The following is a 24,185-nucleotide window of genomic DNA, read 5'->3' as shown; positions in this document are numbered from 1 at the left end:
TCTGCGATTTGCGTGAAACTTTGTCCAAAGGGTAACTTTTGTCCCTGATCACGAATCCGAGGTCCGTTTTTTTGATATCTCGTGACGGAGGGGCGGTACGAAAAAAAGGGCGGTACGACCCCTTGCATTTTTGAACATGCGAAAAAAGAGGTGTTTTTCAGTAATTTGCAAACTGAAACGGTGATGAGATAGAAAATTGGTGTCAAAGGGGCTTTATGTAAAATTAGACGCCCGATTTGATGGCGTACTCAGAATTCCGAAAAAACGTATTTTTCATCGAAAAAACACTAAAAAAATTTAAAAAATTATCCCATTTTCCGTTACTCGACTGTAAAAAAAATTTGGAGTATGTCATTTTATGGGAAATTTAATGTACTTTTCAAATCTACATTGACCCAGAATGGTAATGTTTTCATTTAGAACATTTTTTTTCATTTTAAACTTTCGTGTTTTTTCTAACTTTGCAGGGTTATTTTTTAGAGTGTAACAATGTTCCACAAAGTTGTAGAGCAGACAATTACAAAAATTTTGGTATAAAGACATAAGGGGTTTGCTTATAAACATTACGAGTTATCGCGATTTTACGAAAAAAAGTTTTGAAAAAGTTGGTCGTCATCGATCATGGCCGTTCATGGTCACCCGCGACAGACACGGACGACGAAACAAAGAGAAACGCAAAAAGTAACTTTTTCAAAACTTTTTTTCGTAAAATCGCGATAACTCGTAATGTTTATAAGCAAACCCCTTATGTCTTTATATCAAAATTTTTGTAATTGTCTGCTCTACAACTTTGTGGAACATTGTTACACTCTAAAAAATAACCCTGCAAAGTTAGAAAAAACACGAAATTGTAAAATGAAAAAAAATGTTCTAAATGAAAAAATTTCCCATAAAATGACATATTCCAAAAAATTTTACAGTCAAGTAACGGAAAATGGGATAATTTTTAAAACTGTTTTAGTGTTTTTTTCGATGAAAAATACGTTTTTTTCGGAATTCTGAGTACGCCATCAAATCGGGCGTCTAAATTTACATAAAAGTCCCTTTGACACCAAATTTCTATCTCATCACCGTTTCAGGCTGCAAATTACTGAAAAACACCTCTTTTTCGAATGTTCAAAAATGGAAGGGGTCGTACCGCCCCTCCGTCACGAGATATCAAAAAACGGACCTCGGATTCGTGATCAGGGACAAAAGTTACCCCTTAGGACAAAGTTTCACGCAAATCGAAGAGGGGTCGGACCAACTGCTGTGTGAGTTGGCGGAGAATTACCCAATGACAAGATGAGGTAACATCAAATTTTAAAATATTCTAGTCGCTGCTATCTTTCACACTGTGAAGATAGTAGGACGAGCAACATCGATTTGCCACAATTTAAACTTCGGTACCGAGTGTATACCACCCAAAGGAACCATTTCAGCAAGTGTTATCGAAGATGGAGAGCCTGGCCTAGTTTCTACTTTTTTATGTTAGCTTTTTGTCGAGGAACGATATGCCGATTTGCTAGGTGTAATTTACGACATCGGATTTTCGCAAATTTCAGGTAGGGTTTCAAGCTGTTTTATCTCCGTTTAGTGTATTTATTGGCTTTTGTTGTAACAATCTGGCGTCGTATTTCATCTATGGGGATAGTTCACTATAATGTAACAACACTATACAAAATCCTCGGAACTGAAATTTATTAGTATCTCTGTTTTAGAAAGTGACAGATTCAGAAACGTTTGTTTTTGATAAATAACTTTGATCGTTTGCGTTATGAAAGCAATGGAATGGTTTAGATTTGCAGTGGCGAAAAAAATGGATTCCATAGCAAACCTTTTATTGAGTCATGCAATATAAATGAATTTCATCGAAAGCAAACTTCCAACCAGGGGAAACCACTTGTTTTTTTTACAAGTTTATGATTTTTTTTTTCTATTTCGTCCTTTCCTTTTTTTACCACAATGGATTATCCAAACAACAACAAAAAATGTGAATAAAGTGAACGAAAATACATGCGTTTCCCCTAGATTCGCATCGAAGGAGCAAAAAACATGTTGAAACGTTCCATCGATTCCAACGCACCACCGGGTCTGGTCTGGTCCGGAACAACCCACGGTGCAACCTTTTACCGTTCAACCCTACACAAAGGTAGATTCTTCCTCTCTCCCTGTCTGGTCTAGTTAATTAATACATCCCCGCAGGAATGTTGGACCTTTCTCCACGCTCACAATGTGCAATTTTACCCCCACTCTTCACTTGTGCCTATGTCAATACGTCAATAGAGGGGCGGGAAAACTACGTTTTGGTGGTCCTACAACGAAAAGGCAATTTGCTGCCACGCCGCCGGAAGGAATGCAGAGAGCCAAAGTGCTCTCGAAATTAGAACGGGAAGATGCCGTGCGTTTAATGCTGGGAACACATTTTCTATAGCACTGGTACTTTAAGGGATGAACAAAAATGCTTAATGCTATTTTAGTGATAACACAACTCGCCATTTTTGAAGTTGAGTTCGGTAAACGCATCGGTTTTGTTAAGGTTTGATAGATTTGGGCTTCTTGAACATGCATCAATCGATTGTGCTGAATTTAAGTAAATTTTTGGTAATAAATAAAATTTAAAATTTTAGTTACAGTTGGTATGGAATTATAATTATCAACATGCATATCTTATTTTTGCTACCCACATAGATCAACTTAAAATGATTTTATAACACTTATACTCAAAACTTACAATTTGATCTTTGGTCAGGAAATTTAATTTAATTTTTTTTATTGGAGCGTGTTCATGATGCTCAAATGTATCATACCTTGACAAAATGTTATCGGAAATTTGACGAACAATCAACATATTCATGCGTGCTAAGAAAGTTAACATTAATCAGGAACCATCCATAAACTACGTGAACTTTTTTTTCGAAAATTGCAGAACCTTTATCTGTATGAAGCTTAAGCAATCGGCAAACTTATCTCTTCCCCTCAGAAGACGCACGTGGTTAAGGGATGGCCCCTCAACTATTTTATCGATTTGGTTATAGTTTAGTGAATGTTATTGTGAAGAAGGTTGGAGATTCAGGGAAAGCCTCTCATTCGTTTGTAGAAATATGAAACTGACTTTCATATTTCTACAAACGAATGAGAGGCATTCCCTGAATCTCCAACCCGTCGCCATCGTGCTAACTTGTCGTACGAGCATTTTGGGCCAAATTGAGTTAAGAACGCCATTTTGTGCAGCTCACAATGCCTCACCTTTTGACCTTCACAGATCCCCAAAATTCGATTTTAATCCTGAGATATTCAACAAAAACCGAAAAAACTCCGTGCATTTTTGTCACTTTACATATGAAAGTAGTTTCAATCTTGTCGTGCTATCTTGTCACTCCATGAAAATTGATGCAAGTGCGACAAAAGGCCAAAGGGATTTCAGGCCAGGAAAGTCAGGATGCGTCTGTCGCACGTACAAGCTAGACTACCGTAAACATTTGTAATTATAACTCGGGACTCCAGCAACCAACTTCAACCAAACTTTGGGACAATGCACTGAATGGTGAGCCAAACAAAACGTGTTTGTTATTGTTTACATTGCGTGCTCTCGTTTTTGAATATTCAAGGTCAAACATTAAAACGCGTTTTTCTCGGAACGTCAAAATGGCGGGTGCGACAAGATAGCACGACGACGTCGAACCGCGTGATAAGTGTCAAAAAACTTCGAGTTTCGGACGAGGTGCAACCAACACATTTAGAATTCGGTAGTTTTAAAATGAAGTGAAACAATCTGGTTTCATTGATTATTTGCTTTGTTTTTTTATTTGAAAGAAAATCTTGAACAAGTCTAGGTACATAACATTTGGATCCAGCTACCAGTTAAGTCTAAAGAGATAAATATTCAGTTTCGGGTTGATAACAGCTTTCTACTCAAACTTTGTGTTTTTTTTTTAATGTTTGCTACATAGAGATGAAACTTTTTATTTGATTTTATGCTTGGTTTATTGTATGGTGGCATAGACTCTCAATGTACTAAGACTGGTCGTTTTACGGGGTCAAGAACAATCACCAAATTTCCCTCTTTAGATTTTATTTCAATCGTTATCCAAACCACAATTCAGATGATGAGACGTTTTGATTTTAGCAAGCTTCTGACACTTTAAGGGAAAACACGTACACGGATTTTATTTCCATCTTTCTTGTCACTAATATAAACGAATTGTATTACAAAATTTCTGATGGAAACTTATTTGCTCACTTAGTTTTTAATAACTGATTTCAATCCTATATCTCGCAAAATAGCTTTTTTTTAATATGTAATTTTCTAGAATGTTTTGTTAAATTGACTCAAATTAACAATAGAAAACGTAAATAAAAATGTATAAAAAATGAATTTCACACATTTTATCTAGAAGATGTGCAACAAAAAATCTTCAACAGATTTTTTTCTCTGCTTCTTTTCGTATTGAAAACAAGTGTTTGGAAGCCCTATCAGTTCTTGATTCAAGTAGTAAAGCGATTAATCGTTGTCATGCTATCTTGTCGCACGTGCATTTTGGGCCAAATTGAGTTCACTTTATGACCTTCACAAATCCCCAAAATTCGATTCCAATCCAGAGATGTTCAATAAAAACAAAAAAAAAAACTCCGTGCATTGTTGTTATTACATAAAAGAAGTTTCAAGCTTGTCATGATATCTTGACACACCCTGAAAATTAATGTTAGTGCGACGACTGGCCACAGGGATTTCAGGCCAGAACGCGTTTGACACACGGACATGCCCGACTTCCGAACACATTTCCAAATTATAACTCGGGCATCCCGGCAAGCACATTTAACCAAACTGTGGGAGAATGCACAGAATGGACAAACAAACAAAACGTGTTAGTTATTGTTTTCATTTCGTGCTCTAGTTTTTGGGGCGTTTCTTGTACTATATTTTAATATTTTTTATTTATTTAGGTTAGATCAGATACAGATCAACTAAATTAGTGCATTGATTTCCAAATTTGAAGCTTTAAAATGCTTTAAAACTGCTGTCCTATTCAGAATGTAGTCCCGATTCGCCCAGTTTACGATACATTGATCGAACTTAAAGCACCTCCAGCAAAACGTAACAATAGGGTCTATGTAAATGTTTATGTATAACGGTAAAAAACATGATTAAAAACCATTTCTGATAACTATTTTTCATTGTAATGCAAAAAATAAATTGTCTAGACAACATTATTTCGATGGATCAACTTTGGTCCCATTGGAACAACTGTCAAGTAGCTTTTCTGTCGAGAAGGGGCGCGAAGTAAATTTTTCAAAATTGATTCAAAAATCCATTTTAAATCCTATGCAGTCGTACAAAGGATCATTGTACTCAGGAAAATAAGCTTCATCATTGAGAACAATAATATCTCAAATTTAAGCTTCATTTTCGGACCCAATTCTACTGGAAACTTGTTTCTATGGAGAAGCATGGTACTTTACCTTCGGTTGATTTTCGCAAATCGGATAAATTTATGCATCTGTGCTCTCTTGTGCAAGCTAGATAGGAATCCCAGCAAGCTTAGAACAAGAGATCACTGAGGCATTGACATATTTTCATCAACCGGTTTTTTGGTCCCAAGATCAGCAGTTAAAATATTCATTTTACCTCAAACTGAGTCGATCAAACATTTCAAATAGCGCCATGAACAGCTTTGCGTGACGATACGTATAATTTTGTCAGTTATCTTTGGGAAATTTCTTAGTTATTTTACTTGAAGTCTCTACTTATAACATTTCTTTTGCGATGTGCAACGTTTTTGAGGAATATTTGTTGTAAAAAATTACGTTTTTTGAAAATTGCGAAAAAAATAATTTTGCTGATAAAACGTTGGTCATAAATTTACATATAAAATAGGAACGAGTCTCCTTGATCTTTCCTAATCTAGCGTCAAAGTGCTGATGAGTCTCAATTAGGTGCCCTGCTTAAAATCATGCTATTCTCCAACCAATTAGGCTGTTGAAAATATTTTGCAGCAGGCTTAGCCCAATGGTTACGCTGTCCGCTTTGTAAGCGGATGATATTTTTTTTAATATTCTTTAAAAATAGCTAAAAATAGCTAAAATAAAAGTTAGCAAGTAACTCTGATGCATCTGAAAATGTTGTTTGAATAACGAAAACCGCAAAAATCTGAGAATAGGTCAAACGTTTTGTTGTTGTTGGTCATTTGCTTTCATAAAAAGTGTTTTTCTCTTATAATAAATGCATTTCTTTGCATAAACGTGCGTTATTCGCTTTACACATGGTGAAATTTTTAAGTTAAGTCGTTACAAGATAATGAATGTTATTTCTAGTAAGCCGTTGCACTAGTCACAATCATGCAGGTATAAGTTACAGGATGTCGTTTTTATTTAACCATCGGGAATGAAAAGAAAATCGTTCTAAAATGTCGTCAATTTCTTTAGTCTACGCCTACAACGCCACGCTCTGTGACACTGACTAACGCTAATCCATCACGGTTGCCTAACTGTTCAAAATGAAACCTCATTACTATCGTTATGTTAGCTCTCCTGAAAAACCAACATCAAGCCACATTTAATTCCCCCCCAGTCGATATCTAATTGGCAATTCATCCTATCACACAATACAAACATCACAATACGTTTCGCAAAACTCCCCGCACTTTGTTCATCCGCCGCAGTAATGATCTCGGCCACGTTCCGGAAAAAACCGCATAACATCAACTCAGCACCATTTTCGTCAATAAACCACTTCTCGATAGACGGTACACAGATCTATCATAATCTAAACAGCCGGTGGTGGGGCTACAATGCCCACTTTGTGTGGTGCTTATCGATGTTCGAGTCTCGTCAAGGGCAAGCCCGCCAAAACCACCACCATCAGCATCATCAGCAGGCCGGTTCCGGTGGTGGCGTGGCGCAGTCCGGAAGAGCAAATCTGCTGCTCGATTTTATCACAGTTCTGGAAGTGCTTATCGGTGGAAAGTAGTCGGGCGATCCGCTGCAGGAAGACAGCCGACTCTGGTTTGCACTTGTACTGGGCCGCTTTGAAGACGCATTCCTCGTAGCCGTACCGCGCACTGGAATCGAGAGAGACACAGAGGAAGGGAGGGAGGGAGAGAGAGAAAGATAGACAGAGAGAGAGAGAGAGAGAGAGAGAGAGAGAGAGAGAGAAATCGTAGGAGGAAAACATAGATTAATGTTTAAGACGTTGAAATTGTTACCGTTTAAATGAAACTAGCAATAATCCAAAATGTACACACAAAGGTAGGGATCCTGACATTCAAAGTGTTGACAGTTGTTTTGCCATCCACAATCAAACATTTGCTAACTCTTGCGAAAACAATCATCAAGTTGATCAAGATGTCACTCGAATATCGACCATCGGTTGCTGCGATCCCTGTCTGACGTCGCGGAAACAGGGGCAAAAGTGACAGACGCAACATTCAGCGATTTGTCATTGCACGGAAAGGTAATCCAGACGTCAGCGAAATAAAACGCTGGACCAGCGCATTGTCTCCCGAAACCAGCAGAGAAATCTCCTGGTTGATTTTGAAGACCTGCAGCTCTTTCTGATCCAGCGAAAAAAGTAGCTGATTCTAGCAAAACTGATCCCCCAACCAGCGACAATTTTGACCGGTTTCCAAATCAGCGAAAAAAAAATTAGCTATCCAAGGTATTTTTTCTGCAAGTTTAGAAAATATAGCGCCTTTTCGCTAGTTTTAGTTAACTTGTTCGCTTTTTAGCGATGGATACCCTTTCCGTGTAGATTTGCAAGAAACTTTGCCTATAAAATCCCTATGTCATAAGAAGCCATTAAAAGGCTCCATACAATGTTGTGGGCAAGTCATATAAAATGGCCATGTGAATATTTGAAAATTTGTTTCTATTGAATAGATTTTCCAATCGCTTTAGTGCAGGGGTGCTCAATGTTTTTGGAGGCCGGGCCAAATTTGAAGCTCAAATGAGCTTGCGAGCCAAATTTACAAAATTGATTAGGTCGTTGCAAATATTTTTCAAGTTTTGTGGTCGGAAAAAACAGGGGACAAAAAATATTTTTCCAAAAAACTTCAAAATTTCAATGAAAATAGAAGTCAAATCAACTGAAAACAATCTAAAATGCATTTTCCTGCATTGATAATCATATTTAGCATGTTTGGGCTTGTTTAAAAATGTTTTGCATTTTTATGAATTCCAATGTACAGCACCGCAAAAAAAAAAAAATATTACTCGCAAAAAATAAAATTTTCGTCAATACTTACATATTTTGGAAACTAATGATGGCAAAACAACTGGACTGGTGTATAATGCATTTTAAAACACTTTTTTCATTAAAATGTTGAAACCATGGTTCGTAATTTAAATTTTATATATTTTTATTTGTCAATACTTGACGAACTGTCACTTTTTACTGGGCGCTAACGCACACTATCAAAACACACGTTTGATAGTGTGTGTGAATTCCGTGTAAAAGGGGTGTAAAACTAAAAAGTGACCCCGTTCGTTTGACAACAGTTGGTGTCAAACCATCGGGGTTTCAGTGTATTATTTTTAACAATGGCGGAGGGAAAGGGTAGTCGACAATAATACTGCCTGCAAGCGACTCCACCATGTCAAGACCCAGAGAGACGACTCCTATACCTAGACTGAGCTAACGAAAAATGCCACCGGGACCGTCTGAGATCGAACCCAAGCCGACTGGATGAGAGGCAACTACGCTTACCCCTACACCACGAGTCCCGGCCTGATTAATATTCGAAATTGTGTGATGTGTTTTAAGGGATTAAAAAGATTCTTTTGCGCAGGAGCATGGGATGGTTTAAAACCTTGTACCCGGAATATATATATATATTTTTTTTTTCGATTAATTGCACCAATTCTAAGTAATAAGGCTTTCTACTCAGTCATTTTTCCAACACATTTAAAGTATGTTTTCATTATAGCTGGGTGTTACGCTGATTCGGTACCGTTCTAGCAAAAGTTCGGGCGACTTCTAGCTGGTTTTTTTAGCTGACCGCCCGATATGTAAGCCTACATATTTCGCAGGACTGTGACAGTTTGAGTTCGATCATTGTTTGCAGCAGGACACTGTGACGAGAGGTTCTTAATTTTAGTGTTGAATTATTTTTTTTCACTGGGCCTGGAAAGTCGTATAGAAATTTCAATTTAAAAACTTTAAAAAACTTAATGAAGAGATGAGAAAATGTCGTAAAATTCACTTTTTTTTGAATGCAAGGACGGAGCTTGGACAAAGTTTCATGCAAATCGAAGAGGGGTCGGGGCAACTCTTCCCGATTTCGTGTCAGTTTGCGAAAAATTATCTTTACATATTTCTCACACTTGGTCTTCAAATGATTTTTTTGTTGCAGATTATTTTCGTAGTAAATTTTCAAAAAGGCGAAACCTTGGTTGTAAACAAGTAGCCTATCCCACTCTTACTCAACGTAAACTGTCACTAGAGCAGGTGGGATAGACTGTTTGTTTACTTCCAAAGTTTCATCCTTTTCAAATTGAAATTCCCCAAAATGTTAGTGAAACATCTTCAATTTTACTCTCACTTCTCTAAAAAGCAATACCAAAAACTTTTCTCAAGTCAGAGGCGGAAGAAAGGAAATGATATCAAATAACGGCATCTTGGTTCGTTGCGCTCCGCCGGAGACGTGGAATGAAATGTATGTTCCAAGGGAGATTACGACCGATATGGATGAAATTCTATTTCATAAATCTTTTTTTTTTTCTGTTGAAAGGGCAGTTTCCTATATAGCCTGTGAATGACGACGATCGTGACGAAGCACCATTTGAACGATTTATCAAATCTAGCTGAGTGGGAATTCGGAAAATCTACTTTGAATCTTTTTTTTTTTGCCATAATTTTAACGCCGAGAGGTGCCATAATGGCGGCCCACTATAAAGCTGTCGGATTAGGGGTTGATCCAATGTTTGAATAAAGAGAAAGAGAGAGAAACTTACCAGCAAAAGTGCATGTACTGCACGTTGTACGTTTGTTCGTTCGTTTTGGCCATCTCTTCCTTCATGATGGTGACAAAGTCCTTCGAGCACCGGTCCCAGTCCGGGTGCACGTGGTGAAAGCACGTTTTGTGCCGGAGGAATTCTGCGAAGGAACAAAAAACCAGAGCTTCGTCATAACAGTAGTTGAAAGCTCAAATGTCGGTGGGGATCTTGTGAATGTGCAACTATAAGTAGATTAAAGGAAAGCCTAAAATCACCTATTTCTTACGCTTTCCAACACTATGGAATTTCATTAAAAACGTTCCCTAAAAAGTGCTTGTTAGGGTATTTTAACCATTAGTGGACCCCCTAGTAGAGCCGAAGCATATTTTTTAACAAATTTTCAATATTTTAAGCACTTTTTCATAACCTTTTGTACAAAACAATTAAATCTGAAGTCTTTTGAACAATGTTGACTATTTGTTTCATCAGTTACTTGTTTTTGAGCAGAAAAATAGCCATTTGAAAATAAAGTGTTTTTTGCCTGTTATGGACCCCCTTTTCCTATAGTGGACCCGGGTCCATAATCCGATTGTGGACCCGGGTCCACTATAGGCAAACTGTTATTTTTATATCAAATTTAACCGATATTTGATGTTTTGGTGCATGGTGTAGGTCTAATGATAGATATACTGAATAAAAGATGGATTTTGCTCACTTTTCATCATAAACAAATATGTTTTGTTAACAAATTTGGCTTTAAACAACAAAAAAACCTTACAGATATTTAAACACATTTATTTCCGAAAAAGATCAGAGATAACGATTCAAAACCCACTGCAAACATAAAAATAATTTAAAAAAAGTAATCTTGATGCAAATTTTCCCATATTAATTACATAAATGGTTGACCGAACCTAAACATTAGATTTGTTTTCAGTTGCTGATAAAACCACGCTTGTTTATTTAAAAAAATGTTTTTTTTATTGATTTATTATTATGAAATATCATTTCAAACTGCAATTATGATGCTTCAGTTAAGTACAATTAACTATAGTTTTGATTAATTATAAATTCTTACGGCTTCAGCTTTTTGGTACTATTAACATGAAAACAGCTAGATTTATACTCATAATTGAACAAATATGCGTTTAGGTTGATAAAAACAAGCATTTATTGTATGTTTCAGAGAAACTTTTGCTTGGATACACAGTTTTCTTCATTTTTGAAAGTTAAATTAACAGGGGTCCACTTTTGGAAAAGTTTGGATTTCGTTGTCCTATATTGGACCCCCCTAATTTTTGCTCGAAAATGGCAGTTCTTCGCTATATTTTAGTAAAGATCCTTTAACTTACATTATTTCGACTTGCTGAAGTTAAATAATCAGTCAAAAAATGATTGGATGGTTAATTCAATCATAAAATATAAATGCAGTTTTGTTGTGAAAATGCTAGTGGCCATGGCTGATTTCAGATGTCGAACTCAAAACACTTATTTTGGTAAAAAGGAAAATTCAATGTCAGTCAACATTGTTTTAAATGATGCTGAACATGCCAAATAAAAGATTTGTAGACAACAACACGCTTGAAATTGTGATTTTATTGAATTTTTCATCAAAAACCCTTCAGAGGGTCCACTATAGGAAAGGGGTCCACTAATGGATAACGTACCCTAATTGGTTTTTCTGGTGTTTTTTTTTTCTGTTTCCCTATCAATGTAATGTGGATGAACTTGGGAAGTTCCCTTCTACATTTTAATAGTGAAGATAATGAAAAACTAAGCCCATAGGCAAACAGACAAGAAATGCTAAATCCCAATGATTATTTTGAATATGCCAAGCTTGTTTCACTGGTCACGTTAATGGTGTGTAAAGATCAAGCACGTTTTTCACACACAAAACGCAATCATATGTATTATAAACACCGGAAATCCTGTTTGCCTCGAAAACGCCAGCTCATCAAGATTCGGTGCATGATGGATAAAGTTTGAACAGAATGTTACGTTTCACCCGAAATGGGATAACACCCAAACACCCGGCACTAACCTCGCTGGAACGATTTATCCCGGCAGAGGAACTCGTACAGCTTCCTGGCACCGTAAACCTCGTTCTCGACGATCTTCCGGTCCTTTTGGTCCACGCAGCTATCCAGATAGTGCTGAACGCAATCCATGCCCCGGTTGAATAATCTGAAAATGGGAAGCAAAACAGGCAAACATTAAAAAAAACCCGAAAACAGCCATGGAATTTCAATTGAATTACGTATAGAAATAGAGTTGGGGAATTTAATTTGTAAGCGCTTTGTTTATAACATACTTTAGGGTGAATATTGGAACAGGTCATACAAATTAAAGCTGTTTTGAATCCAGGCAAGACCAGTAGCCTAGTAATGCTTTTCACCTTTTGGGAGAAATCGAATTTTTTATTGTTTTTTTGGCTGACACATAGTGCATTCCAGAGGAATTATTGTGTATCATTGGTTTGCTCAGGCAAGTCTCCAGACATTTGGAAGTGTTCATTAAAAAAACATACATACTAGGGTGGGTACGTTTTTCAAAAAGTTCTCGGATCAAGTTTTAGTATGGTTCCCCTTGTAGGGCATGCCCATAGAGACTTTCATGCCAAATATCAGCTCATTTGGTTGTAAACTGGCTGCGCGCATCAGGGTTAAAGTTTACATGGGAATTACTATGGGAAATTGGAACTTTTTGTTCAAACGCTCCTACAGGTCTGGGAAAATCACGCGCCAACTTCTGGTATGGTCAGGCCTATGGGGAATGGTCTGGATAACACTTTTCCCGAAGAGAGCATATGGATTCGTTGTCCCTAGACCTGGCGCATCGACAAACAATCCGATGTCTCCGGAATCAACGGTTTTTCCTCAAAAAGCATCAAATTTTCCTTAGCATGCTATGAAAGCTCGATGAACACCGCGACGCCATACGTCAGGCAGCTACCACGTGGGTGAGAAACGGCTGAAATATTTAATTGCAAACCTTCTTTTAACTAGAAAATGAACATTTCGAGTAATCCTGAAATTATTTAGTCGAATCAGAATCTTTGCATAGAAAATTTGCAAATATTTCAACCACGTGGTAGCTGCCTGAAGTTCCAATTTCCCATAGTAATTCCCATGTAAACTTTAACCCTGATGCGCGCAGCCAGTTTACAACCAAATGAGCTGATATTTGGCATTAGAGTCCCTATGGACATGCCCTACTAGGGAAACCATACTAAAACTTGATCAGAGAACTTTTTGAAAAATGTACCCACCCTAATACATACCCTTTTGAAATGTTATGCCTGATTTTGAAACTATGGAAGAGTTATTGTTTGAGAGATTGGAGAATTTTGGTTTTTATTTTGAATAAGATTTTTTTTCGCTTGTAATGTCATAGAAAATAAATTATGGATTACAACACGGATAGAAATCCTGTCCGGGAAATCGACAACATTGTTCTCGATTCGTTCTGAAATTCGTTTCAGAATGTTGTCGACCAGTCGTCCGGTAACATTTGCAACAAAATCGAGAACAATGTTGTCGATTTTGTGTCGTCACGGTTGGTGACGGCTGGCAAAACAAAATGCACGCAGCCATCCCGAACGATTTAATCGGTTTTTGAATTGACCGTTGGTTTTGGTTTTTGAATTGACCGTTGGATATTTCTTTTGGTTCAGTAAAACAGTTGATTCGTTTTTTTTATTTATTGAGGCAAAAAATACATCATTAATTATAAAATTAATCTTTGTGTGAGTGTGTGTGTGTGTGTGTGTGTGTGTGTGTGTGTGTGTGTGTGTGTGTGTGTGTGTGTGTGTGTGTGTGTGTGTGTGTGTGTGTTTGGAATATGGGAATACAATTTGTGAATTTGGTGATTTGAGAATTTGTGAATTTGGGAATTTGTGAATTTGGGATTTTGGGAATTTGGGAATTTGAGAATTTGGGAATATGGGAAATTGGGAATTTAAGAATTTGGTAATTTCGGAATTTAGGAATTTAGAAATTTAGGAATTTAGGAATATAGGAATTTAGGAATTAGAGAATTTAGAAATTTAGGAATTAAGGAATTTGGGAATTTGTGAATTTGAGAATTCAGGAATTTGGGATTTTGGGAATTTGGGAATTAAAGAATTTGGGAATTTAGGAATTTGAGAATTTGGGATTTTGGGAATTTGAGAATTTGGGAATTTAGGAATTAAGGAATTTGGGAATTTAAGAATTTGGGAATTTGTGAATTTGGGAATTTGAGAATTTGGGAATTTAGGAATTTAGGAATTTGAGAATTCGGGAATTTAGGAGTTTGGGAATTCAGGTATTTGGGAATTTGGGAATTTTAAAATTTGGTTATTTGGGAATTTTAGAATTTGGGAATATGGGAATTTAAGAATTTGAGAATTTGGGAATTAAGAATTTGGGAACATGTGAATTTGTGAATTTGGGAATCTAAGAATTTGGGAATTTGAGAATTTGGGAACTGGGGAATTTTTGATTTTAGAAATTAGTGAATTTGTTAATTTGGGAATTCGGGAATTTGGTAATATGAGAATTTAAGAATTTGGGAATTTGGGAATTTGAGAATTTAGGAATTTAGGAATTTGATAATTCGGGAATTTGGAAGTTTGGGAATTCGGGTATTTGGGAATTTGGGAATTCAGGAATTTAGGAATTAAGGAATTTGGGAATTTAAGAATTTGGGAATTTGGGAATTTGTGAACTTGGGAATTTGAGAATTTGAGAATTTAGGAATTTAGGAATTTGGGAATTCGGGAATTTGGGAGTTTGGGAATTCGAGCATTTGGGAATTTGGAAATTAGTGAATTTGTTAATTTGAGGATTCGGGAATTTGGTAAAATGGGAATTTAAGAATTTGAGAATTTGGGAATTTGAGAATTTAGGAATTTAGGAATTTAGGAATTTAGGAATTTGAGAATTCGAGAATTTGGGAGTTTGGGAATTCGGGTATTTGGGAATTTGGGAATTTAAAAATTTAGGAATTTACGAAATTAAGGAATTAAGGATTTTTTAAATTTTTAAATTTTAAAATTTTTGAATTTTTGAATTTTAAAATTTTAGAAGTTTAGAAGTTTAGAAGTTTAGAATTTTAGAATTTTTGAATTTTTGAATTTTAAAATTTTAGAAGTTTAGAAGTTTAGAAGTTTAGAATTTTAGAATTTTAGAATTTTAGAGTTTTAGAGTTTTAAAATTTTAGAATTTTAGAATTTTAGAATTTTAGAATTTTAGAATTTTATAATTTTATAATTTTATAATTTTAGAATTTTAGAATTTTAGAATTTTAGAATTTTAGAATTTTAGAATTTTAGAATTTTAGAATTTTAGAATTTTAGAATTTTAGAATTTTAGAATTTTAGAATTTTAAATTTTAGAATTTAAGAATTTAGAATTTTAAATTTTAAATTTTAGAATTTTAAATTTTAGAATTTTAAATTTTAGAATTTTAGAATTTTAGAATTTTAGAATTTTAGAATTTTAGAATTTTAGAATTTTAGAATTTTAGAATTTTAGAATTTTAGAATTTTAGAATTTTAGAATTTTAGAATTTTAGAATTTTAGAATTTTAGAATTTTATAATTTTATAATTTTATAATTTTATAATTTTATAATTTTATAATTTTATAATTTTATAATTTTATAATTTTATAATTTTATAATTTTATAATTTTATAATTTTATAATTTTATTATTTTATAATTTTATAATTTTATAATTTTATAATTTTATAATTTTATAATTTTATAATTTTATAATTTTATAATTTTATAATTTTATAATTTTATAATTTTATAATTTTATAATTTTATAATTTTATAATTTTATAATTTTATAATTTTATAATTTTATAATTTTATAATTTTATAATTTTATAATTTTATAATTTTATAATTTTATAATTTTATAATTTTATAATTTTATAATTTTATTATTTTATAATTTTATAATTTTATAATTTTATAATTTTATAATTTTATAATTTTATAATTTTATAATTTTATAATTTTATAATTTTATAATTTTATAATTTTATAATTTTATAATTTTATAATTTTATAATTTTATAATTTTATAATTTTATAATTTTATAATTTTATAATTTTATAATTTTATAATTTTATAATTTTATAATTTTATAATTTTATAATTTTATAATTTTATAATTTTATAATTTTATAATTTTATAATTTTATAATTTTATAATTTTATAATTTTATAATTTTATAATTTTATAATTTTATAATTTTATAATTTTATAATTTTATAATTTTATAATTTTATAATTTTATAATTTTATAATTTTATAATTTTATAATTTTATAATTTTATAATTTTATAATTTTATAATTTTATAATTTTATAATTTTATAATTTTATAATTTTATAATTTTATAATTTTATAATTTTATAATTTTATAATTTTATAATTTTATAATTTTATAATTTTATAATTTTATAATTTTATAATTTTATAATTTTATAATTTTATAATTTTATAATTTTATAATTTTATAATTTTATAATTTTATAATTTTATAATTTTCTAATTTTCGAATTTTCAAATTTTCGAATTTTTGAATTTTCGAATTTTAGAATTTAGAATTTTAGAATTTTAGAATTTTAGAATTTTAGAATTTTAGAATTTTAGAATTTTAGAATTTTAGAATTTTAGAATTTTAGAATTTTAGAATTTTAGAATTTTAGAATTTTAGAATTTTAGAATTTTAGAATTTTAGAATTTTAGAATTTTAGAATTTTAGAATTTTAGAATTTTAGAATTTTAAATTTTAGAATTTTAAATTTTAGAATTTTAGAATTTTAAATTTCAGAATTTTAAATTTTAGAATTTTAGAATTTTAGAATTTTAGAATTTTAGAATTTTAGAATTTTAAATTTTAGAATTTTAAATTTTAGAATTTTAGAATTTTAAATTTTAGAATTTTAGAATTTTAAATTTTAAATTTTAAATTTTAAATTTTAAATTTTAGAATTTTAGAATTTTAGAATTTTAGAATTTTAGAATTTTAGAATTTTAGAATTTTAGAATTTTAGAATTTTAAAATATTTCTAATATTGAATTTGAGAATTTGAAAATTTTAGAATGTTTGAATTTAACAATTTTAGGATTTCAGTATTTTAAAATTTTTGAATTGTTGTATTTTAGAATTTTACTGTTTTAGAATTTTAGAAGTTAAAAATTTTAGATATTTAGAATTATATAATTCTTGAGGTTTATTATTTTAGAATTCGAGGATTTTTAAAATTTTTGAATAATTGAAATTTACAATTTTAGAATTTAAGAATTTTAAAATTGTAATCTTTTAGAATCGTGGTATTTTATAATTCAGAATTTTACTATTTTAGAGTTTCAGAAATTCATAATTTTAGAATTTCAGAGTTTAAGAATCATATAATTATGAAGTTTATAAGTTTTGAATTTGAGAATTTTAAATTTTAGAACGTTAGAATTTCACAGTTTTACAATTTTAAAATTTCAGAAATTAACAATTTTAGAATATCAGAATTTTAAAATGTCAGCATTTCAAAATTTCAGGATTTTAGAATTTTTGAACTATATATTTTTTAAGTTTATTATTTCAGAATTAGTGCAAATGCACTTATGTCGACTGTTTCAGAATTACAAAAATTAAAAATTTATAATTTCAGGATTTTATAATTTTTGAATTAATATTCTGAAATTATAATTTTAGAATTCAAAAATAATAGTTTATAATTTAAGAATTTGAGAATTTTTAAATTTTAGCATGTTAGAATTTCAGAATTTTACAATTTTATAATTTCAAAATTTTACAATTTACTTATTACAGAATTTTGAAATTTTAGAATTTAAGATTTTCAGAAATTTAAAATTTTGGAGTGTTAGAGTTTTTGAATTTTGAAATGTTAGAACTGTAGATTTTTTTTATAAAAAATTTAAAAACTCTCTAATTCTAGAGTTTAAGATTTTTAGGTTTTGAAATTTTAGTTTATGTTTAGAATATTTGGAACTTAGAATATTTGAATGTAAAATTTTGAAAGTATAGATTTGAAAATTTAAGAAATTTTAGAATTTTGAATTAAAAAACTTCAAAGTTCTAGAATTAAAGATTTTTAAGATTAGAAAATTTCAGTGTTTTAAGATTTGTTGTTTGTGTTGTTTAAAAAAATGACAGTATTATCGAATTTTAGAAATTTAGAATCTAAGAATTTAAAATTTTGGAATTATGGATTATGGTTTAGAGTTTTGTGGTGGTAGAGTGTAGCAAAGTGTGTGTGTGTGTGTGTGGATATACAGCGCCTTCTGCACGACCGACCGAAGCTTGACCAAGATGTACGGATGATGTTGGCCGGGCCGCTTTCCTTGCCGAGGTGGCTGAAGATCCAGTGGAAAAGGTCGGCGACGCAGTCTGTGGAGGAGGAGGAGGAGGAGGAGGAGGAGGAGGAGGAGGAGGAGGCACCACTTTGGCCACAGGCGGGAGTGCTGAGCTGCTGCTGCTGTGAGGAGGGCGTTGGCGAGATGAGGCTACGGTTGTGGATGGTCCCCGAGGTCCCGTTCTACTCGGCGTTGGCCGTTCAGTTGGATGAAGAGGTGCTGACCAGGTTGGAGGAGATGACCGGCGATCTCCTTGCGCTTCGAATAGGTGATGCACTCGTACAAACGACTGCTCGAAAACCGCCGACGAGATGACGCTCCGCGTGTCGTCCCCAAATTCGCTCGGTGGTTCCTCCCCAGCAGGCGTTACCGGAGGAACCTTCGGAGTTCCAGCCTTGCCCCCCGCTCCCTCCCACAAACGGATTCTGATCGTCCAACAGTGGCAACAGATTGCTTGTTATCCGCCGCCTTCTTCTACATCCCAAAGATCTCCCGGAACAACTCCCGGTGCGACGGGCTGAACCGGAACCGCGAGTCAATCACGGCTTGATCCTCGTAGATGCTGAACTTGCAGTCCTACGGCCCGCCATCGTGCACAAAAAGTTCCTCGGCCGTTCGTCCATCTGCGTCGTCTTGCTGCTGATCTTGTCCGAGAACCCGGAGCTGATTGTTTCCGCCTCCGAAAAGTCCATCGGCGTGCGCAGCTCAATCTTCCGCCGCGTCGTGCCCTCGTTATTGCTCTGGCCGTCTTCTTGCTGTTGATCCGACGCCCACCCTGCTGTTGATTCGACGACTGCTGCGTCTGGCCTTGGCCTTGCTGCTGCTGCTGCTGCGGCGGGGTCACTCCGGTGGAGATGGAGGACGCCTTGCCGATTTCGACAAAAAAACACAAACTGCCACGATCGCTCGGTTGACGTTTTGATTAATTTAGGCTGCGTTTTGACAGTTGTTACGCTCGGGGAAATCGTAGGGGACGGTTGCCAATTTTGAGAACAAAATGTTTCAAAATCGAAGAGAATGTTGTCGATTTTGAAAACATTGTCGATCAAATCGAAAACAATCGTTGTTTTCGATTTTATCGCAACTTGTTTTCGGTTATGCGGACCGGATTTCTATCCGTGAACTTTCAACAGAACACCGGACCAATAATAAAATCCCTTTTATTTTCAACATACTAAAACACACATTAGTCATTCTAGGCAGTGGGACATTATGTGTTTTGGGATCTTAGGGAATGAAATTCTTAGGAATCGATTTCTGGGGAATGGGTTTGAACCGATATTGGTAAGATCCTTTAGCGTTAGTGAAATCCGTTTTGCAAAAAGTTTCACGGATCGTTCTAAACATATGGTGGTCGATTCTGTCGGAGCAGATTTGGCGATTTTGTAGAACAAAATGGAACTTATTTGAATGAAAATATTAGTTTTCTGCCGAAAATCACAAAACACGGTCAAAAACATTACACCCTTAGGTCGATAGGTTCCCCTGCATGGATCAGACATCGGCCTTTTCGACATCGACCACAAATTGTTCACCAATTCACCAATTTACATTTACACACCTCATCATTACTGATCCGGAGCGTTTGGTACGGTATGTCTACGCATCCTTCTTCCCCTGTTGATTCTGTGGTCCGTTCACAGAATCTGTCTCTGCGACTAATGCGACGCAGTAGGCCTGGCCGCTATAATTTTAGCATAACATTTTCGGGCCGGCTTCACTGAACACCAAGATCTGGCTGGCATAAAGCCAAGCCTTTCCCGTGTGGTAGGAGCAGAAACAATGTCAGTTTTGTGTACCTGATCCCACTCCAAAAATTGGTTATGGCATGACAGCCACACTTTTTTTCTCTTATGTTGGTACCACTGCGCGATTTTGACATTTTTTTTGTGCCTTTGGTATGCCCAAAGAAGCCATTTTGCATCATTAGTCTGTCCATGTAAATTTCCTTACAAATTTGACAGCTGTCCATACAAACATGATGTATGAAGTAGTCTGCGATCAGCAGAGAAGCGAGTCAGACGTGCGTCCCTCACAAACCAAAAAAGTGCTAAAAAGTGCAAAAAATGCCTCACGGCAAGAAAAAGAGGCAGTCCTCACCAGCAGGATCGGCAGATTTGAAGAAGCTAAAGAATGCCGAAGCGCTACCTGCAAAGCCAGGCAGTTTGAGCAAGGACGCTCAAAATTCGTCTGGAAACCAGTTCGCTACCCTCCCTGTGGACGTGAGCGAGAAGGAAGAATTTGAACGACGGGAAAAGTTGCCACCCATTTTTGTGAAAACATCGTCATCGGATTCGGTGCGAAAGTGGCTGACCGGATTTATCAAATCTGGTGCATTACGATCTTCCATTCGCTTGTGTGCTGATGGACTCAAAATTCTGCTACCTGGCAGAAAGGATTACAACTACGTTCGGGATTTCTTGAACAACACAAAGATTGAATACTACAGCCATGACGATCCAGGTAAACGCCCCATGAAACAGGTCCTCCGAGGCCTGTACGACATGGATGTGAGTGTCCTGAAAGAAGAGCTAAAAACTCTTAAGTTGAACGTGATCGAAGTCTTCAAGATGACGAGACACAACAAGGACATCAAGTATCGTGATCAACTGTACCTGGTTCATCTCGAGAAAGGATCGACAACGCCGTCTGAGCTGAAAGCAGTTCGGGCAATTTTTAACATCATCGTGACTTGGGAACGTTATCGTCCAGTGCACCGTGACGTGACACAGTGTTCGAACTGTTTGCAGTTTGGACATGGTGGAAGGAACTGTTTCATCAAGAGTCGTTGTGCAACCTGCGGAGGTGAGCACAAAACTCAAGCTTGTGAAACAATCAACGAGAACATTGAAGCCAAATGCTTCAATTGCGTTGGCGACCATTCGACCAAGAATCGAAGCTGCCCAAAACGAGCTGAGTTTGTGAAAATTCGGCAGCAAGCGACGACGAGGCACCAACCAAATCGTCGCAAAACACCACCAGCATTCACGGACGTGGATTTTCCTGCTTTGGCGTCACCTGGAGCGGGATCTGTTCGAGTGGTTCCAAATCTGCAGCCATTGCCGTTGAATCAGCGGCAAAAAGTTGCAGAGAATACAACACCTCCTGGCTTCAGTCAGCAACCGAGGGAAAACCAACCAGCATCAACGGATGAAGGCAGCAGTGGCCTGTTTTCATCACAAGAACTTCTGAACATTTTCATCGAGATGACAACAACACTGCGTGATTGCAAAACTCGTGCGGAACAAGTAAGAACGCTTGGAGGATTTATCTTAAAATACAGTTCGTAGTTTACACGTTCTAATGATTTTGAATATTTCAATGAATTTACTTTTTTAGTTTTAAGTTAGGATTAGTTCTTAAAGTGATTTTTTTCTTTTTCACCCAAATGTATTCGATTCAATGCAAAAATGTAAAACGATTTGAAGTAAATAAATGAATGTAAACAGTTAATTAGAAAACGAAAAATATAACAAAGATGAAGAGCATGTAGCCATACCACTTAGAATGTAAATGAAATGTAATTATTATAAGAAAGTTCAATAAAGACATATTTAATTTCAAATAACATGATGTATGAAAATTCAAAAATCTGTATCTTTTGAAGGATTTTTTTGATCGACTTGGTGTCTTGGGCAAAGTTGTAGGTATGGATAAGGACTACACTGAAAAAAATGATACTCGATTAGAAAAAATTGGTGATTTTTAATATAATTTTTTGTAACTAAAACTTGATTTGCAAAAAAAAATCATTTTTTTATTTTTCGATATTGCGCGTATTGAGAAAAAATCAGTTTTGGTGATTATCTTTTGGGGGTCTATGAGATAGGAGCGCAAGCTATTTTCAATCCATCGTAGCAACCATGTTGGTTTCCGATTTCCGTTGCTGTCGGTTCAGTTCAAATTTTCATCCTCAATTATTTTGTTTTCTTCAACGTGCTTGTTTCTGACGGTAAGTGTTTTTCTAAATAAAAAAAAAAAACGAATATTTTAAATAAAACTTCTTTCTATTAGGGACCATGTCGGAATCGGATGAAATAATTTCCTGTCCTCATACATCCCTCGATCTCAACCCGAGGGATTTCAGCCGGTTGCCTCTTCGCAGGACTTTGAGCAGTTGGAAATTCTGCGCGAAGAGGTTAACGTTCCGTTGAATGAGCCACTTCCGGTTGACTACAATGTGTTTTTTTCGGATGGGCCGGACGATTTGGCAAGCAGCAGCAGTGAACCGGAAGCAGCCTGTTCCGCCATTAAAACGACCGGTCGTAAACGGAAGGTGAATACGTTTTAGTTCTTGATGTTTGCTAAGCTTTTTTTTGAAATTTATACGATTTTAACAGAACCAGGCCACCGATCTTACCGTTTCAAGGGTGATATTTTGGTGAAAAATTTCAAAGGGCAGAAGATTCCCGACCGCTGTGGAGAGGTCAGCGTGGAAACGAAAAAAGTTGCCGACATCTCGGCGGGCATCTGGGAGCAGTGTCGCGGAAAAGTTTATCGTGGTGTCACTTTCCATGATTCTCCGCACGAAATTATTGCAGCAGAAGAAGATCGTTCTATTGCGATCGTCAAGTGGGACGATGAACTTCCCAATTTCGAGAACCGCGGACGGTTCGTGTGTGTCGTTGGGGGGGGGGGAGAAAAAAGGAAGGGGAAAAACTAGATGGTGGGAGGTGGGGGTTGAGAGCACGGGCGCCGTCAGCTGAAAGCTGGCTACAGCACTCCCATGCCCTTGGGGCTTGATGTTTTTTGTTTTTAGTTTTAAGGGGGAGGGGGAATTGTGTGGTGGGCCACAATGCGCGGGAAGATCCCGGCTAAGGCAGGGCCAAACCTCCCCGTCTCCACACAAGGCCTGGTGGGCAAAGGAGCCGCCCACCGGTGGGAGGGGTTGGTTGGGCCTCGGCAGCATAGCTCGGAACCCCCCGGCATGCAGCCCGATGGTGTGCGTCGTGTAGGGTAGTGGTGGTGGTGGTGGTGGTGCTGTTCAGCGGCTGGCTGGGATCGGCCGGGCGGGGTCACTCGGGACCTTCCAGGGACTTGTTACGGTCCCTGTGCCCATCGCCGTTGCCGCCGCCTTCGCTTCGTCCATTCTTCTTCGCTCCGTTCTCACCGTACCCGTCGTCGTCGTCGTCGCTTCCGCTGGGGATGACGATCGTTGCGTCATCACCATCCACGAGGGTTGGCCGCTTCGGGGGGAGTGCTTGCGGGGAGTTACCCCCCCGTTTCTGGCCCGCTAGCGAGCAGCCTTCCCCGGATCCGCCGAGTTCGCCGTGGCCGCTTGGTTCCACCGGAAGCGGTGGCTTCATGTACTTCCTGGACGTTAAGAGCAAGCGAAGCCACCGACCAGACAAGGTTGACTCGAAGACGCTTCTTAGCTGGGAGGGAAAGGAGATCTCGGTAGTTATCCTGAAGTACTCCGATGCGGTCACCACGCTCAAACGGTGGAATACGGTCCAGAATAATCTGCTGCGTCCGAAGGAAAAAGACAGAGCCGGTGCTGCCTCTGTGTCGGCCGTTAACGCCGTTCAAGCTGAGTTGAAGAAGCAACACGGGAAGTATTTGTGTTCAGAAAACGTTGGTTGGTACTGCTGGGCAAGCTTTATCTGTGAAAAGCCGTTGGACGAACGTGATGAGCTCATCAGAAGCGCTCCAACTACACATCTTGTCGATTTATTCACTACTGTTCCCGTTCACAGCGACGTGCTCCTTGACAAGGCAAGATTGGATCTTCAAGTCGCAAACACCGTAAACGAAGCTTATGGTCAGATTCTGCCAAAGCTTAATGAAGATATTGCGCAGATATTGAGTGGTACAGTTTCAGTCAAGGAAAATCGGCATTCCCTTTTACTGGCTAATACTGTCACCAATTGTGTTGATGATGATCATGTGAGTGATGG

General features: G+C 35.8%; 1 protein-coding gene across 1 annotated transcript in view; it reads right to left on the bottom strand.

Moving 5' to 3' along the window:
- Nucleotides 1–3,758: 3,758 nt before the first annotated feature.
- Nucleotides 3,759–24,185, bottom strand: part of LOC6042425 — a 48,283-nt gene continuing 27,856 nt past the window's right edge. The window contains exons 3-5 of the mRNA XM_038248566.1: nucleotides 11,954–12,096; nucleotides 9,931–10,072; nucleotides 3,759–7,040 (exon numbers count right to left, since the gene is read on the bottom strand). Of these exons, the coding sequence (XP_038104494.1) occupies nucleotides 6,791–7,040; nucleotides 9,931–10,072; nucleotides 11,954–12,096 (535 nt within the window). The 3' untranslated portion in view covers nucleotides 3,759–6,790. The remainder of the gene's footprint in view (nucleotides 7,041–9,930; nucleotides 10,073–11,953; nucleotides 12,097–24,185) is intronic.

This window comes from Culex quinquefasciatus, chromosome 1, assembly GCF_015732765.1.
Source record: "Culex quinquefasciatus strain JHB chromosome 1, VPISU_Cqui_1.0_pri_paternal, whole genome shotgun sequence".
In the NCBI taxonomy this organism is placed as follows: domain Eukaryota; kingdom Metazoa; phylum Arthropoda; class Insecta; order Diptera; family Culicidae; genus Culex; species Culex quinquefasciatus.
Note: the sequence above shows the minus strand (reverse complement) of the source record. Positions and strands in the feature narration are given on the sequence as shown.